General features: G+C 40.8%; 1 protein-coding gene across 2 annotated transcripts in view; it reads right to left on the bottom strand.

The window, feature by feature from the left end:
• Window positions 1–15,333, bottom strand: part of LOC137648598 (beta-lactamase-like protein 2 homolog) — an 83,217-nt gene that overhangs the window by 48,035 nt on the left and 19,849 nt on the right. The window contains exon 2 of one of the 2 annotated variants that reach the window (XM_068381511.1): window positions 1,577–1,740. In XM_068381511.1, the coding sequence (XP_068237612.1) occupies window positions 1,577–1,740 (164 nt within the window). Of the gene's footprint in view, window positions 1–1,576; window positions 1,741–15,333 lie in introns of those variants that run through there. The other variant, XM_068381510.1, reaches the window with a different exon arrangement.

Genomic DNA, 15,333 nt, shown 5'->3' with positions numbered 1-15,333 from the left:
ACGCCCCTGACGAAAATACAAGTGGGGAGGCAGCAACAGCCGAATCCCCAGGCCTCAACAAGACAGCTCACACCATTGCCATATTACAGAAACGAACAAGATCGGTAACTGTAAATAAATAAAACAAAAATCATTAGTACACATTCATTCCCCCGGGAAGGCTCCGAAGAGGAATCCCGAGGGAAAGGAAACAAGAATTACACAACAGGCACGTGCCCTCACAACCACTTACACTCATGGAAGGAGAGCTGTAACCAAAACAGAATTATAACAATTATAATTATGTAACTATGTAATTATGTAATTTAAAAATGAATGAACACTAAAGAAAGAACGAAAACCCCGAAAGGAATCGTTCTACAAGCTGAAAAAAAACAAAACAACTACAATTAGATTCATAAATTAATTGAGACAAACGTACGGTGTAGCAACCCCCCCACACGGAAAGGAAGCTACAAGGGCGTAGTAACACGTAGTAAAAGGGTGAACGACCTCAAGAGAGAGAGAGAGAGAAAGACCGAAGTCAAACTCGATCGCCACCCATAAAATACGCAGTGGTGGCCAAACTGCCGAGGACACCACGTAGATATCGTACACTACACACACAAATCTGAAAAGGAAACTTACTGATTTCTATACTCAAATATATTTACAAACATGAAAACATGTTTACATATATATTGAGTAAAAGAAAAGTAAGCGATTAAGTAAAGACAAAACAAACAATGGCTGCCAAGAGAGGACCAAGACAGAGACGTCTGTCACAGTCCGAGCCAAAAGTGAAAGTGAGCATTCATCTGTGTGTGAGGGGAGGGGAGGGGTAGCTAGCTACCACTCCCCTACCCCCCCCCCCCCCCCCCCGCTAACTAGCGCGGGGGTAATACACCCTCGTTAAATTCTAATGGCTCGCCATTTCAGCTGCGCTAAAAGGTAAACCCAATGTAAATAGCGTGGTTTGTATTTCAGTTACGGAACAACTACAAAATCTGTTGGATATTGTTTCATTTTAATACCATAATGCATGTCCATACTGTAACACTGGTCTCACTAAACTGATATTTAGCCTGATTTTTAAATGTAATTTCAGGCAATTTGATTTCCAAATTTTACTTAACCTACTATACTTTAATAAAACTGACCAATATCTATATCCCACCAGAATTGCTAATGAACCACTAACAATTATCATGGTAAAAGCAGAAGCTACAAAAACAAACATACAGGCAGCCACAGGAAGATCTTGCATAAAGACGTCTCAGCAAGAACCATAGGATATTGTACAGTATTAAGAATTTGAATATGATGGAGGAGTGGCCATGGTGTAGATGAATGAAATACAGGCACCTACAGACAACTCTCTTTATATCTGCATAAGAAAGCTAGTTCATACCTACATGTATTCAAGAGCTCTACCTTTTACTAATTTTCACCAATAAAGAACTTACATTTCAAGCAAGTCCAATTGGAACCTAGGAAGGTGACTTAGTACTGTATGTCTTTCTTGTCTACTTTATCATATCTGTACTGTACTTGTATTAAAAAGCATGAAATCAAGTCAGGTCAGACCCACCCTTACCTTCTTGTGAGACTTTTAGAACATCTCCCAAGCCACCAATATGATCATGGTGCCAGTGAGAAATGACAATCTTCTCCAAAGAAGCATTATTTTGCTTTAATACTTGCGCCAACTGTGATATGTACTCGTTATTTCCAGGTTCCCCAACATCCAACAGGAGTCGACTGAAAAAAGACAATTGTGATAAAATGCAGAAAATTTATCATATTTCATTGAGTCATGTACAGTAATGAAACACTAAAAATTGATGGAGAAATCTGATATATCCAAAACAAAGGCTGTCTTGAATATGTAAGTACTGATTGATTGATTGATTGAAAGTTTTCTGGCATCCTGACATCTAAGGTCATTGACGCCGATACCATTTACTGTATATGAAAATTAAAAGCAAATTCGATTAAAACCATAAAAAAAAAATTAAGAAGTCCTTACAATAGTTAAATAGTTTTCAGAAGACCTGCTTCTGAAATAAATCTAAAAATTCCGCTCGCATAGTAAGACACATCATGTCCAAGAATCTTGGCAAGGATAAACCTGCCATCCTCACCTCGAGCCTCAAACAGATATCTATTTCTTAAGTTAGTAAAATTAGGGCATTCGGTCAACAAATGCCTCACTGTTAAAGGTACTAAGCAGTCCTCGCAATACGGTTGGTGTTGGCCCTTCAGCAGAAACTCGTGTGTCAACCGTGTGTGACCAATACGGAGACGACAAAGAGTCGTCTCCCATTTTCGGGGAATCATGTTATACCTCCAAGGTGATATGATATTTGTTACTTCCCTCATTTTATTGCCATCATGACTATCCCAGTGCTGTTGCCATTTATCACATACCAATTTCTTGATGTAAGGTAGGAAATCGTTACATGGAATGGGATACCTCCTTGGTAGCAACTCGGATGCCGCATTCTTCGCCAGTAAATCTGCCTTCTCATTCCCAGACACACCTACATGTGCTGGAACCCAACAAAATCGAACAGTTATACCTTTCCGTCCAATAATAAAAAGCCATTCTAAAATCTTTAAAACTAGAGGGTTACTAGAATTAAAAACTTCTAAAGCTTGAAGAACACTCCTTGCATCACTAAAAATTGTAAAATTACCCTCCTTTTCCAAAGCTATTTTCTCAATAGCGGTTAATATGCCATACAGTTCGGCAGTAAATATGGAAGCTGTTAGAGGAAGTGCACCTCTACAATTAAAATCATTACTATGTACTCCAAATCCAACGCCAGCATCAGATTTGGAGCCATCAGTATATATAAAAGTCGATCCCCTATGTTCTTCGACATGTTCCATAAAAAGAGACCTGGATTCTAAGTCAGTCAAATTCTTCTTAACTCCAATAAAGTATCTACAAAAAGATATGTCAGGTAATTTCCATGGAGGCGTTGATGATACCTTGAATGGAAGCACCTTATTTCTAATCATATCCAGATTGTTTAATAATTGGTTAACCCGAAACCCAAAGGGTTGAGGAGATTTTGGGTGCAACTCAAAGTAGGTTGAGTGCCTTACAAGGCTTGCAGTTTGAAAGGCTGAAGAATTGGGGAGTCTTTGCAATCTAAACCAATACCGAATAATAGAGGACATTCGGTAAAGGTCCAGAGGCAACTCCCCAGCATCAACAAGGAGACTTGTGATAGGGGAGGTTCTAAAGGCTCCTGTGGACAATCTAATGCTAGCATGATGTATTGAATCTAGTATTTTTAACCGGCTTGGGGTTGCTGAGGAGTATATTTCGCATCCATAACTAATTTTGGAAAATATCAAGGCCTTGTATAATTTTAAAATTGTATTGCGGTCTGCCCCCCATGATGTATGGGACAAGACTTTTAAAAGATTCATAGCTTCAACACATTTAGCTTTTAATGTTTTTAAGTGAGAAACCCATGTAAGCCTACAATCAAATATCAACCCTAAAAATTTGGCTTCACTTGCACATGGGATCCGTTGACTTTTGATGTATATATCCGGGTCTGGATGTACTCCCCGTATACGACAGAAATGGACAATTGTAGTTTTACTTGTTGAGAACTTAAATCCATTCATATCGGCCCAATGGATAATTTTATCAATAGAGAGTTGGATTTTTCTCTCAACCATTGCCATTCTGGCTCCAGCAAATGATATGGAGAGATCATCCACAAATAATGTTGCAAGAACATCCCGGGGAATGACTGAGGATATCCCATTAATTGCTAGTGCAAAAAGGGTTACACTCAGCACACTCCCCTGAGGAACTCCTTCTTCCTGGCACTTACTCTGTGATAGAGCTTCCCCAACTCTCACTTGGAAAACTCTATGTGAAAGAAATGACTGGATGAATAGTGGTAGCTCACCTCTCAATCCGCACTCATGGATTCTTTTAAGTATACCGTATCTCCATGTGGTATCATATGCCTTTTCAAGATCAAAAAAAACTGTAACATGGTGCTGTTTGGAAGCAAAGGCTTCACAAATGGAGGACTCAAGTTGTATCAGCACATCAGTCGTTGAGTGCATTTTCCTGAATCCACATTGAATGGGTGATAAAATATTCTTCTTTTCAAGGTACCAAATCAGTCTTGCATTGACCATCTTCTCCATGATTTTACATAAACAAGATGTCAATGCAATAGGTCGGTAGTTTGCTGCTAAAAACTTGTCCTTACCGGGTTTTAAAAAGGCTAAAATAATGGCTAGTTCCCAAACACTTGGATAACTATGATCATGCCATATTCTATTAAAAATGCTTAAAATAAATAACTTTGTATTATAAGGTACATGTTTAATCATTGCATATGGAATTCCATCGGGTCCAGGGGCTGTATCGTTACAAGTAGCAAGAGCAGAATCAAATTCTCTTTCAGTAAAAGGAGAATTGTATGACTCTTGCTTTCTTGTTGCGAAGTTTAAAACTTTCTTTTCTTCATTGCTCCTATACTGGTGACCAGGAGCTGCTTGACACTTGCACGATACATTTGAGAAATGGTCAGCCAGGGCATTGCTAACTTCGGTTGCTCCAGTCATATACTGGCCATTTATCTTTAACACTGGTGGTGGGTTTGGGGTGAATTTTCCTGCTATCTTTTTTACTTTCCTCCACACAGATGATGTTGGTGTTCTACTGTTAATGGAGGAAACAAAGGACATCCAAGACTGGCGCCTAGCTTCTTTCATGGCACGGCGGAACTGTGCTCTACATTTCTTGTAAATGACTAAATTCTCCTCATTACGGTGCATGCGCAATCGAGTTAAAGACTTTCTTGTGGCTCTGTGCAGGGCAGTTAGTTCTGACGACCACCAGGGGACTGGTCGTCGTCTGAATATCCCAGTTGTTTTGGGAATGGAATTCACTCCTGCTGTGTGAAGAGTTCCATTAAGTAAGTCTATGGCATCATCAACACTTTCAAACTGTTCTGCATTTCCTTCAATTTCACTTAACTCCCGAAATCTATTCCAGTCCGCCTTATCAAGATTCCATCGAGGTGATCTTTGTAAAGGTGGACCATTGTTGGTGTTTATAATGATTGGTGCATGATCACTAGTATGCCAATCATCTAATGTTCTCCAATTAAAATCGAGAAGACAGTTAGAGCTTGCAACTGATAGGTCAATGCAGGACAAGGTACCTGTCTGTACATGAAAATGTGTGGGCTCTCCTGTATTTAGGAGTCCGACATCTTCATTCTCCAAAATTGACGATATAATATTACCCCTTGCATTTGCTAAAACATCACCCCATAAAGGATGTCTACTATTAAGGTCTCCTAGTAAGAGAAAGGGTTGTGGGAGTTGTTTAATCACCTCTACTATATTATCATATGAGATGTTATCATTTGGAGGCAAGTAAAGAGAACAGATTGTGTATTTTCTCCCTATATCAATCTGTACAGCCACTGCCTGCAGAGGGGTACAGATAGACAAAGATATTTGGGGAACATCTCGACGAATGTATATAAGACTTCCCCCATGGCTCCCTGCTCGTTGATCATATGGTGTCCTATAGCTAACATACTCTCGAGGACAAGGAGTATTAGCATCGAGCTTGCTTTCTTGTAGACATACTGTTATAGGGGAGTGCTCACGTATGAGGAGCTTAAGTTGTTCATATTTCGCCCTTAAACCCTGGCAATTCCATTGCAGAATGGAGGAAAAAACTATGTTTTATTTTTTGGAAGACACCTTAGATGAAGTCTTCCCATTGGCAATATTTGATCTAACAATGTTTCCCGGAGGTAACTCTAGAGAGGATCTTGATATAGTGGGTTTTGTGTTTCTCTTTTTCTTTGTGTCCTTTTGATCTAATTGTTGAGGAGGATGGTGGACCTCAACTTGAATTTCTGATTGGTTCAATTTACCTTCTAGTTGTTCAGAAACATCAGCAGACAAGATATCATATTTATTGGAAGTCGTGACTTTAATGTTTCTTATGGTAGGAGGAGAGAGGGAGGGAGGTCTCTCTCTTTTTCGATTAAAAGGTTGTGATCTGTCAGGTTTTTGCACCTTCCCCACTACGGGTTCACCAGGTAAATTGGTTTCGAGTGCAACCTCCATCAGATCAGGCAAGGAAATGGCCTGTGAGAGGTTTGTACTTTTGTTTAAAATCGGAGTAGTTGGCTTTTGAATAATTTTCAGATCTTTAAGTGTCCGTTTTGATTTTTCCACAATTTCTGGATATAGATTTTCGATGGGACTTTCAACCTCTTTAACTACTTTCATTTGTTTCTTTATCTTAGAAGTAGAGATATAATTTTCGTCTGTGTGGTTTGACAAGTTTTTCTTCAGAACCATTGAAAAAGGTTGCCCTGGTCTTATTTGCTTTTCAAGAGCTCTTTTACGAGCCTCTTTAAAAGTAACCCTTTCCATGGTCCTAATGGCCTGAATTTCTTTTTCAAAAATAAACTTTACACAGCTTTTAGATGTAGCTGGGTGTGCTTCCCCACAATGTATGCAATTAGGGTTTTCTATGCATACTCCATGACTACTTTTTCCACAGTTGGCACAAACAGCTGGCTTATTGTTTAGTTTTTCTTTACATTTCTGGCTTAAATGGCCATACATTTGGCAATGATAACATCGCAATGGTGACGGGATATATGGTTTTACCTTCAAAGATAGCCATCCAGCTTTTATAACATTTGGTAATCGGCATTGATCAAATGTTATAATCAGAGTAGCAAGAGGGATACGTTGTTCTCCAACTCTCTTTCTCATTCTGACTACTTTAACTACTCCTTGACTTTTCAGTTCATCCTCTATTTCTTTCTCCTCTATATCCAACAATTCTGGAGCATATATCACACCTCTACTCTGGTTGAAAGTAGGGTGTGAAACGCATTTTACGCTATGACCATTCAATGTTGTAAGTGTTTTTAACCTTTCACCTTGTAATGGGGACAGTGTCTCTATCAAGAGACTTCCATTTCCCTGGGGTAAAATTTTTGGCTGCCCTCCACATAAATTAACTATTTCTCTATTAGCTTTAAAAACATTTATACGCTCATTTCTTCCGTTTTCAAATTCCAAGATAAAAAATTTTTCATAATTCACTACTTCATAGTGACCAGGTAATACTTCTACTTTTCTATATCTTTCTGTACTGTCATCATTTTTCACTCTCTCTCTCTTCTTCTCTAGCGTTTTATTATTCACATGACGTGAATAAGGTTCTAACGTTACAATGTTAGAACCCGAGTTGGAGCTGTCTGTACCGAGGTCCATGTTTGTATTTTCCAGGTCGTCAACAGAGGTGTTGGGTTTTTTTGAAAAAGCAAGCCGGGTTATCCACCTCTTATCGGAGGATGTCAGTCCTCCTATCCCATGTGGCCCAACACGAGAAGAGGCTTCAGCGGGGACCAGTCCTCTATTAGAGAGGGGCTGCCTCTCTTAAGGTGGGCGTACACTGGTCAGTGGGGGTAGTTAGCCCCTCCCACCGTCGACTCCAATGCCTGGCGTCACCCATTACCCGCAAATATGGGTGACTTAAGACCGGATCACTGGAGCCCGACTCTTAACAGACTTGGTCTGCACCCAATGGGGTCTGCCAGAGGGTGATGGCATCTAAATTGGCACAGGTTGAGATGGAATGCAGTCCATCCCACACTGTGCCAAATCCAAAGCAGCATCCAAAGTAAAATCGAACATGCCAAAGTCGTCAACAATATCGAGCCCAAAAGGAAGAGATGGGAGAAAAAAGAAATAATCAAAAGTAAAAGAGAAAGTGCTGACTGATTTAGTTGAATCGACAGCTGGGCACCGAGGTCCAATGGGAAATAGTTCCCACTGTTCATTAGAGCCCAGCTGCTAATCCCTAAGCCCCCCATCCTCGTCAAGGCTTCAGCATCTGGGGGGTATGTAAGTACTGAACAGTAAAAGATTTTACAACTACTGTAAAGTCATTTAGATCCAACTGTTTTGTTCAAATTCTGCAAAAGTAACTGTTGTGAATAATGTACATAATTGAAAACTGCTTTCTAATCCATAAATTGAGCATTCTTCCATGGTTGGCAAAAAAATTGAAAAAAATATATGCATATACTGTATATTGATCAATGTATTTGTAAAAATTATGGCTAGGAGTGAATTTACTAGAGCTAGCTCTCAAGTGTATCTTCCATTTTATTTTGGATGCATACTAATGACAAAACACAGGTAAAGATTCACCATAAACTCATGTTTACAAGCATGAGTAATTTGAATCACAGTAGGTGCACTTGCTAATTTACCTAATTTCAACCATATCACAATATTGCCTAGATAAGGGCACTGGCTAATTAAGCATTTTGGACCCATATTTGATAAGGAAAAAGAAAAAGAGGTCATAAGATAATTACCTACAGTATTTTATATCAGTGTGAGAATAAGACTGTCTTGTTTTGGTCCCACATCTTACTAAGCATTGGACTTAGTTATTCTATATTTGTGGTTGAAACCGATGCAACACTATAAATCAAATGACATATTCAATAGAATAGAGAATTTGTGTCTCTGTGGTTACTTCATTTGGATTATAATAAACTATATCACAAACAATTTAAAGGGATTTTGACGAAGGAAAAATCTATTTCTGGGGAGAGACCTGTGGCGCCCGGTGAAAAGAGTCCTTCTTATATACCTTTTCTGATAAAACCTTCCAATTATACCAGAGAAAGATAAAAGCATGGAATGCTGAGGTTACAACCCTCGCGCGAGCACCTTTAGGGTGTCGTGTATAAAGCAAAGGCGCGTGAAATCCACTATTCACAGGTTGTCTTCCATTTAGTTAATTCCTTCGTCAAAGGGATGGGCCGATACAAAGGCCCTTGCCAACCACCAGCGCCACACCACCCACGCCACGACGCGAGCGCCATCTGAACAACATCCTTCTGTATTGGCCATGATGGCTTGGAAAGGAAAGGGTGGGATTGTGTAAAATAAAGGGGAAGGGTTTCACCGGGCGCCACAGGTCTCTCCCCAGAAATAGATTTTTCCTTCGTCAAAATCCCTTTTCTGGGTCGATCTGTGGCGCTGGGTGAAAATGTACCAGAGAATGCCTTCCAAGCCCAACAATAACTAATTTAAAGAGGGGAGAGAAACAACACCATGTAAAGAAAATCATAAATAATTAAGGTAAACAAACATGATAACAGGGAAGCCTCCGAGTATCAGAGGAAACATGCTACAAAACTGACATGGCTAAGAATATCCCAACCCTGTAACAACGGTAATCAATAATAGTTACAAACATAACCTAATATGTAATAAACTTAGGGCTAACGAACCACCAAGGAAGCGGCGTCGTGGTGCGAGTGGCGGGTAGGAGGGAGAAGAAAAGAGATGGATGAAAGGAAGAACAAAAGATCACTGGGGAGAGATACGGCTCCCAGCTGCAACTGTTGGGTATTTAAGAGCCTGTAAGTTCATTAGATAGTGGCGTTTGAAGACCATAGGAGATTCCCAACCCGTGAACTTTATAAGGTCATCAAAGTCCATCTTCTGGGGGAAATGATCCCGGATTGGCTTGTCAAACGAAGTATAGGATCTATAGCCTAATACCACGTATGGGAATGGTACCTCCTTGTTCCCTGATAAACAAGGGGCCAGACGATCGGGTAGCAGTCGTGGCTAAAAAGGGCCCTGAGAGTGGTGACCGGACATAGAAAAATATCTTGGAGAAGAGGAATAACTTTCCAAGGGGACCACCTATTTTGGGGGTTAACGGCCGAATCATATTGGCGAATTGTCGAGTCCCTTTTGACTGATTCGAGTAAGAAATCGTTTTCCGGTTCAATGTTCGAGTCTCTACGAGCTGCCAACTTCCTGTAGTCCACAAAGTTAGGGTTTTGGACATCCTTGAGTAATCTGACACAGTGAGTTTGGAATACTCGGGTCAGTTTGAGGAACGGAATCCGGATGGGACGGAGTTTCCACTCGAGGAGGAGAGGAAACCAACTGTTCTTGGGCAGTGAGGTGGTACTAAAACCACTGCGCCCCGGAAGGAGCGCAGTCGGTGTTAAAGTTTTTAGAAGATTCACTGGGAGAGATAGGGAAATCTTCCTCTAATGATTCCAATCCCGGGGTAATGCGTCCATGGCATGAGCCCGAGGGGCCAGGATTGGGGTCACATAACAAGAAAGTTTGTGATTGATCTGAGATGTGAATAGATCTACCTGGATGCCTGGAACGAACCTGAGTATCCACCGGAGTGAAATTCTGACTCCAGGGAACTCGTCCTGGATAGTGAGCCCGTTCTCACATCCTGGCCTCCCGCTAGGTGAGGTGCTGACAGGAACCAGTTCTTTTCTGTTGCCCAGGCGAAGAAAGTGACCAGGATCTGATTCAGGTTGGGTGACTTGGATCCTCCCCTGCTTCCGTAGTGTACCTCGTCTGTGCTGTCTGACACTACTCTGATGTGGGTCGACCTCGGAGAAGTCTCTCTCTTCAGGGTCAAGAACACTGCCATGGCTTCGAGAACATTGATATGAGACTGTTTCATGGCTAGTGACCAAGAACCTGAAACATCTGATGTTCGGAGAAATCCCCCCATCCACTTAGAGACACGGCTGAATGGAATGTCACTTGTGGAGGTGGGAATTGTAGAGGAACCGCTTTGGAGAGGTTCTTCGGTTCGGAGCTTGGAACCTATTCCTCTTACTTTTGGAAGGGAGAGACAACGTGTGCTTCGAAAGGTCCCACTGAATGGCTAACCATTCTAAGTGGCCTGATGGTCGCAGGCGAGACTTATGGAGATTGACCCGAAATCACAGGTTGTCGAGCGATCGAAGAAATTCCTTCGTAGCTCTGTTACCTTCTATGGCCGGCCGGGCCCAAATGAGCCAACCGGCCAGATAAGCAATGATCTGTATCTCTTGGTTACTGAGTTGTTCTAACACTGCCTCTCCCAGTTTCGTGAATATCCTGGGATCAATGTTGAGGCCGAAGGGCATGTCTTGAACACAAAGGCTTTCCTGCTTAGGTGGAAACCCAGATAAGAAGAGAAGTTTCGAGCTATAGGCGCAAGCTAATAGCGGTCGGTAAGATCGACAGAGGTGGTGACGGTCCCACGGGGAAGTAAGGTCCATACCTAAGAGATAGTCGTTTGATTGCTTTTTCTTGAGTAACCCTGTGGTGTACTCTTTCAGGACGGGAGTGTATTTCTGGGAGAAGGTCACTGGTGGAGGAGGAGGACCTTGAGGCCATTTTCATCTCAAACCGTTAGAGACTATGCTATGATCCCACAGACCGAGTCCAATGGTCACGAAAGTGGTAAAGTCTTCCCCCTACCAGGACCACCGCGTTGTGAGGGAGTGAATCTAGGTCCTTCCCTTCTCCGAGCCCCCTTTTTCCTAGGTCCGCCTTGATGTCGGGACTGTCTTCTACTCCTGTAGCTTCCTCTCTGGTGTCCATGAAAGGAGCCTGAGGATTCGGATCTAGGGCTGCATGCAGGCAAAACATCCCAACGGAGTTGGACTGTGTACCTGGGGAATCTGTGAGGTAGACCACCTGATGATGGGGGGTCAGATACAAAATCGTCGAACCAGAGGAAGGCTGTGATGACGAGTGGGAAACCGACTATCAATTCCTGTCTGATAGAGGTCTCAGACAGAACGTACTTCCCACAACTGACCCGATCAGACCAACAAACGTGTAGGTCGAACTGGAAGGGCAGAGCCTGGAATTATCGTACCCCCCAGGCTGACAACATCCTGGTCCAGACAGATCGGGCCTGCCCTTTAGGAAATAATACCGTTACCTTCGGTACCTTGTCTAAGCTAACCAAGGCAATCTCTTTCAAACGAACGAATCCGTTGAATGGGAATTCTAGTACCTGGGAGTAAAATCTAGGTCCCCCAGAGGGAGGACGTCTATGCCCTCCAGATTTATGGTACCACCTATATCCGAGTTCCTGAACGGCACTGACTCACCACCCTACCTTAGAGCTCGTCATAGCCCCTTGGATTTCCTTAGAATGTGTTGCTTTTAGCCGTCACAGTCTATGCAGGGTAACATGAACATTAGGATCCTTTAATGGTCCTAGGTCGGTGACGTAGGTAATTGCAAAGCTGAAGGCTCAAAACTCATCCCCACATACCTGCCCGTCCATGGGGTCGTTGTCCAACCTTAGAGAGGACACTCCGAGGAGATAGGGACCTCTAGATGGAGCATTCCTTCCCAACTTCGATACCCAAGGATGGAGAGCCTCTCTTTGCAGGCCAGAGAGAATCATCATCATCCTGATGGGAACCATGCAGGCGAACCTTCTGTAACACAAAGGGGACATAAGTCTGGATGTTCCTTGAACTTTGGTTAGCGATCCTATTCACAGGCTGGGATCAGCTGTATACTCTTAAAAAGCCATTTTAAAGACAAGTTATTTAATGTATTATCTTCTGGGGTATAGTGCGACACTTGCATTCATGAAATGTGACACTGTTGGCGCATTCGCCACTGGGTGGAAATTTATTTCTATATGAACACTATGTTGTATGGATATTTATCCATATCTAGACATAGTTAGAATTGACTATGCATAAATATAGGCATAATTAATGTATTTCTATTTGAACACTATGTTGTATGGATATTTAGCCATATTTAGACAGTTAGGATTGAATATGCATAAATATAGGCATAATTAATTTAATTCTATTTGAACAAGATGTTGTATGGATATTTATCCATATTTATACATAGTTAGAATTAAATACATGCATAAATAAAGGCATAATTATTTTAATTCTATTTGAACACGATGTTGTATGGATATTTATCCATATTTATACATAGTTAGAATTAAATACATGCATAAATATAGGCATAATTAATTTAATTCTATTTGAACACGATGTTGTATGGATATTTATCCATATTTATACATAGTTAGAATTAAATACATGCATAAATATAGGCATAATTATTTTAATTCTATTTGAACACGATGTTGTATGGATATTTATCCATATTTATACATAGTTAGAATTAAATACATGCATAAATATAGGCATAATTAATTTAATTCTATTTGAACACGATGTTGTATGGATATTTATCCATATTTATACATAGTTAGAATTAAATACATGCATAAATATAGGCATAGTTACGTTCATAAATTTTTTTTTTTTTTACACAGGTAAAACAAAAGATTGGCCACCCGTGGTCTGAGTGATCTCCGACTGTACCGGATCTCCGGTAACCATCCCCGGTACAAACAAAGGTCCGTCATAGTGACAACGTGAACCAGAGGAAATCTAATATTAACCTCAATGCTGATCGCCTGTACGATATCCGGTTAAGCCGGAGATTCGATGAAAAAGAAACCGTAATAATGAAACTGTGAAATCCTCATCGGTATCACATTGTTAACTCCGGTTCTGGACGTCTGCTTGATCTCTGTTTGTATGGGAGATCCGGTAGCAAAGGCTAGTCCCCGTGAGATCGTGATCGTGACCTCAATGAATGTTTGAGTTATCTCCAGCGTAGCCGGAGATTCGATGAAAAAAGGGGCCGGAAAGGTGTAATTGAGATCAAACATGACAAAGGTTCGTGTGCAAAAAGGTCTCAGCCGGAGTCTGAGTGCCGGATTTCACCGTTGCACTCCAAATATCTGACTAGTTCTCACCCAATGAGTATCCATTATAGCGGCGTATAACTCAAGGCGGAGCTAAACATAACTCAAGGCGGAGCTAAGGGTGTCGGTATAAATCGAACCCAATTAATGACTCATACACCAACGTTCCTACTAATAGTGTTAGCTATATTAACAGTAACCACATCAATAAAACGTGTATAACATTAAACGTACTATCATCAACTCTGATAATAAGAGGAGGCCTGAATAACTCGTGAACGTATAAAAACGGAGAACGGGAAAATCACCTCCCTTACTCGAGCTAATAAACGAGCACCTTATGTTCTCACTCAAGGTTACATAATAAAAGCTAACATCACACAATAATATAAGGAAAGTAAAATAAAACTGATTGTTTTTATTTTATTTTTATTTTTCCTTTTTCTTTTTAATTTTTAGTCATTGTAATAACCAAAAACGAAGAATAACAACAACTTAACCAATAAATAAGGATATAGTCTAAATCGAGCCTTCCTGGGGCGAGTACAAACTAACAGACTAAATCGCAAACGTTTAAATCGCTATTCGGCCAAAACCATTGTTGGCACTATAATATCCAAATGTTTGTATATTTGTAATTTACCTAATGTCTGATAATGACATAAGGGTAAATAACTTAAAGCAATCTGCCGACCTGCGAGGGTCGGGGAAGCAGTGACATGCCCTTAAAATAAATATAAACACCAGCCTTAGCTAAAGGCAAGGCAAATATAAGTGTTAAGTGTATGGGCGACCTCCGGTGAAGCCGGAGCGTAATGAGATGTCCTGAATAATGCCGTCTTAGCCAAAGGCAAGGCAAATATAAGTGTGAAGAGTATGGGCGACCTCCGGTGACGCCGGAGGATAAAGAGATACTCTGAATAATTCAATTGTGGCTAATAATTCAATTGTGAATAACTTTATCAAAAAAAATAAATCTTGCCTTAATTATAAAATCACACAATTTTACTAATACTGATGATCAGCTTGGTTGCTTGGATTCCAGTGATGATTTAATCTACTCTAGAAGGCACTTATTAAATGAGCACTAACAACATTTTCAGGGATGTCATTGCAAGGCTTTACAATATGAATATGACAAATTCGAAGATAATTTGTATTTTTCCTAACCATGCAAACCTTAGCTATTTACATTGGGTTTACCTTTTAGCACAGCTGAAATGACCAGCCAATAGGTTTAATGAGGGTTAATTACCCCCATGCTAGTTAAAGGGGGGGGGGATAAACACCCCCCCCCCAACACACACACACACCGGTGATTTGCTTCACTTCACTTCACTTAGAGGTAGGAGTTGACTTGGGGGTCAGGGATGGCGGGCAAATATGTGTAAATATGTTATTTTGATAATAAAATAAATTTTTGAATATACTTACCCGGTGATTATAATAGCTGCAACTCTGTTGCTCGACAGAAAAACTCTACGGAAAAATTCGCCAGCGATCGCTACACAGGTAGGGGGTGTACTCAACAGCGCCATCTGTCGTTCAGATACCCAGTACTCATTGTAAACAAAGAACTCAATTTTCTCCTCGGTCCACTGTGTCTCTATTGGGGCGGAAGGGAGGGTCATTTAATTTATAATCACCGGGTAAGTATATTCAAAAATTTATTTTATTATCAAAATAACATTTTTCAATATTTAACTTAGCCGGTGATTATAATA

Source organism: Palaemon carinicauda, chromosome 10 (genome assembly GCF_036898095.1).
Source record: "Palaemon carinicauda isolate YSFRI2023 chromosome 10, ASM3689809v2, whole genome shotgun sequence".
NCBI lineage: Eukaryota > Metazoa > Arthropoda > Malacostraca > Decapoda > Palaemonidae > Palaemon > Palaemon carinicauda.
The sequence above is the reverse complement of the archived record's forward strand: the minus strand, read 5'-3'. Positions and strand labels throughout refer to the sequence as shown.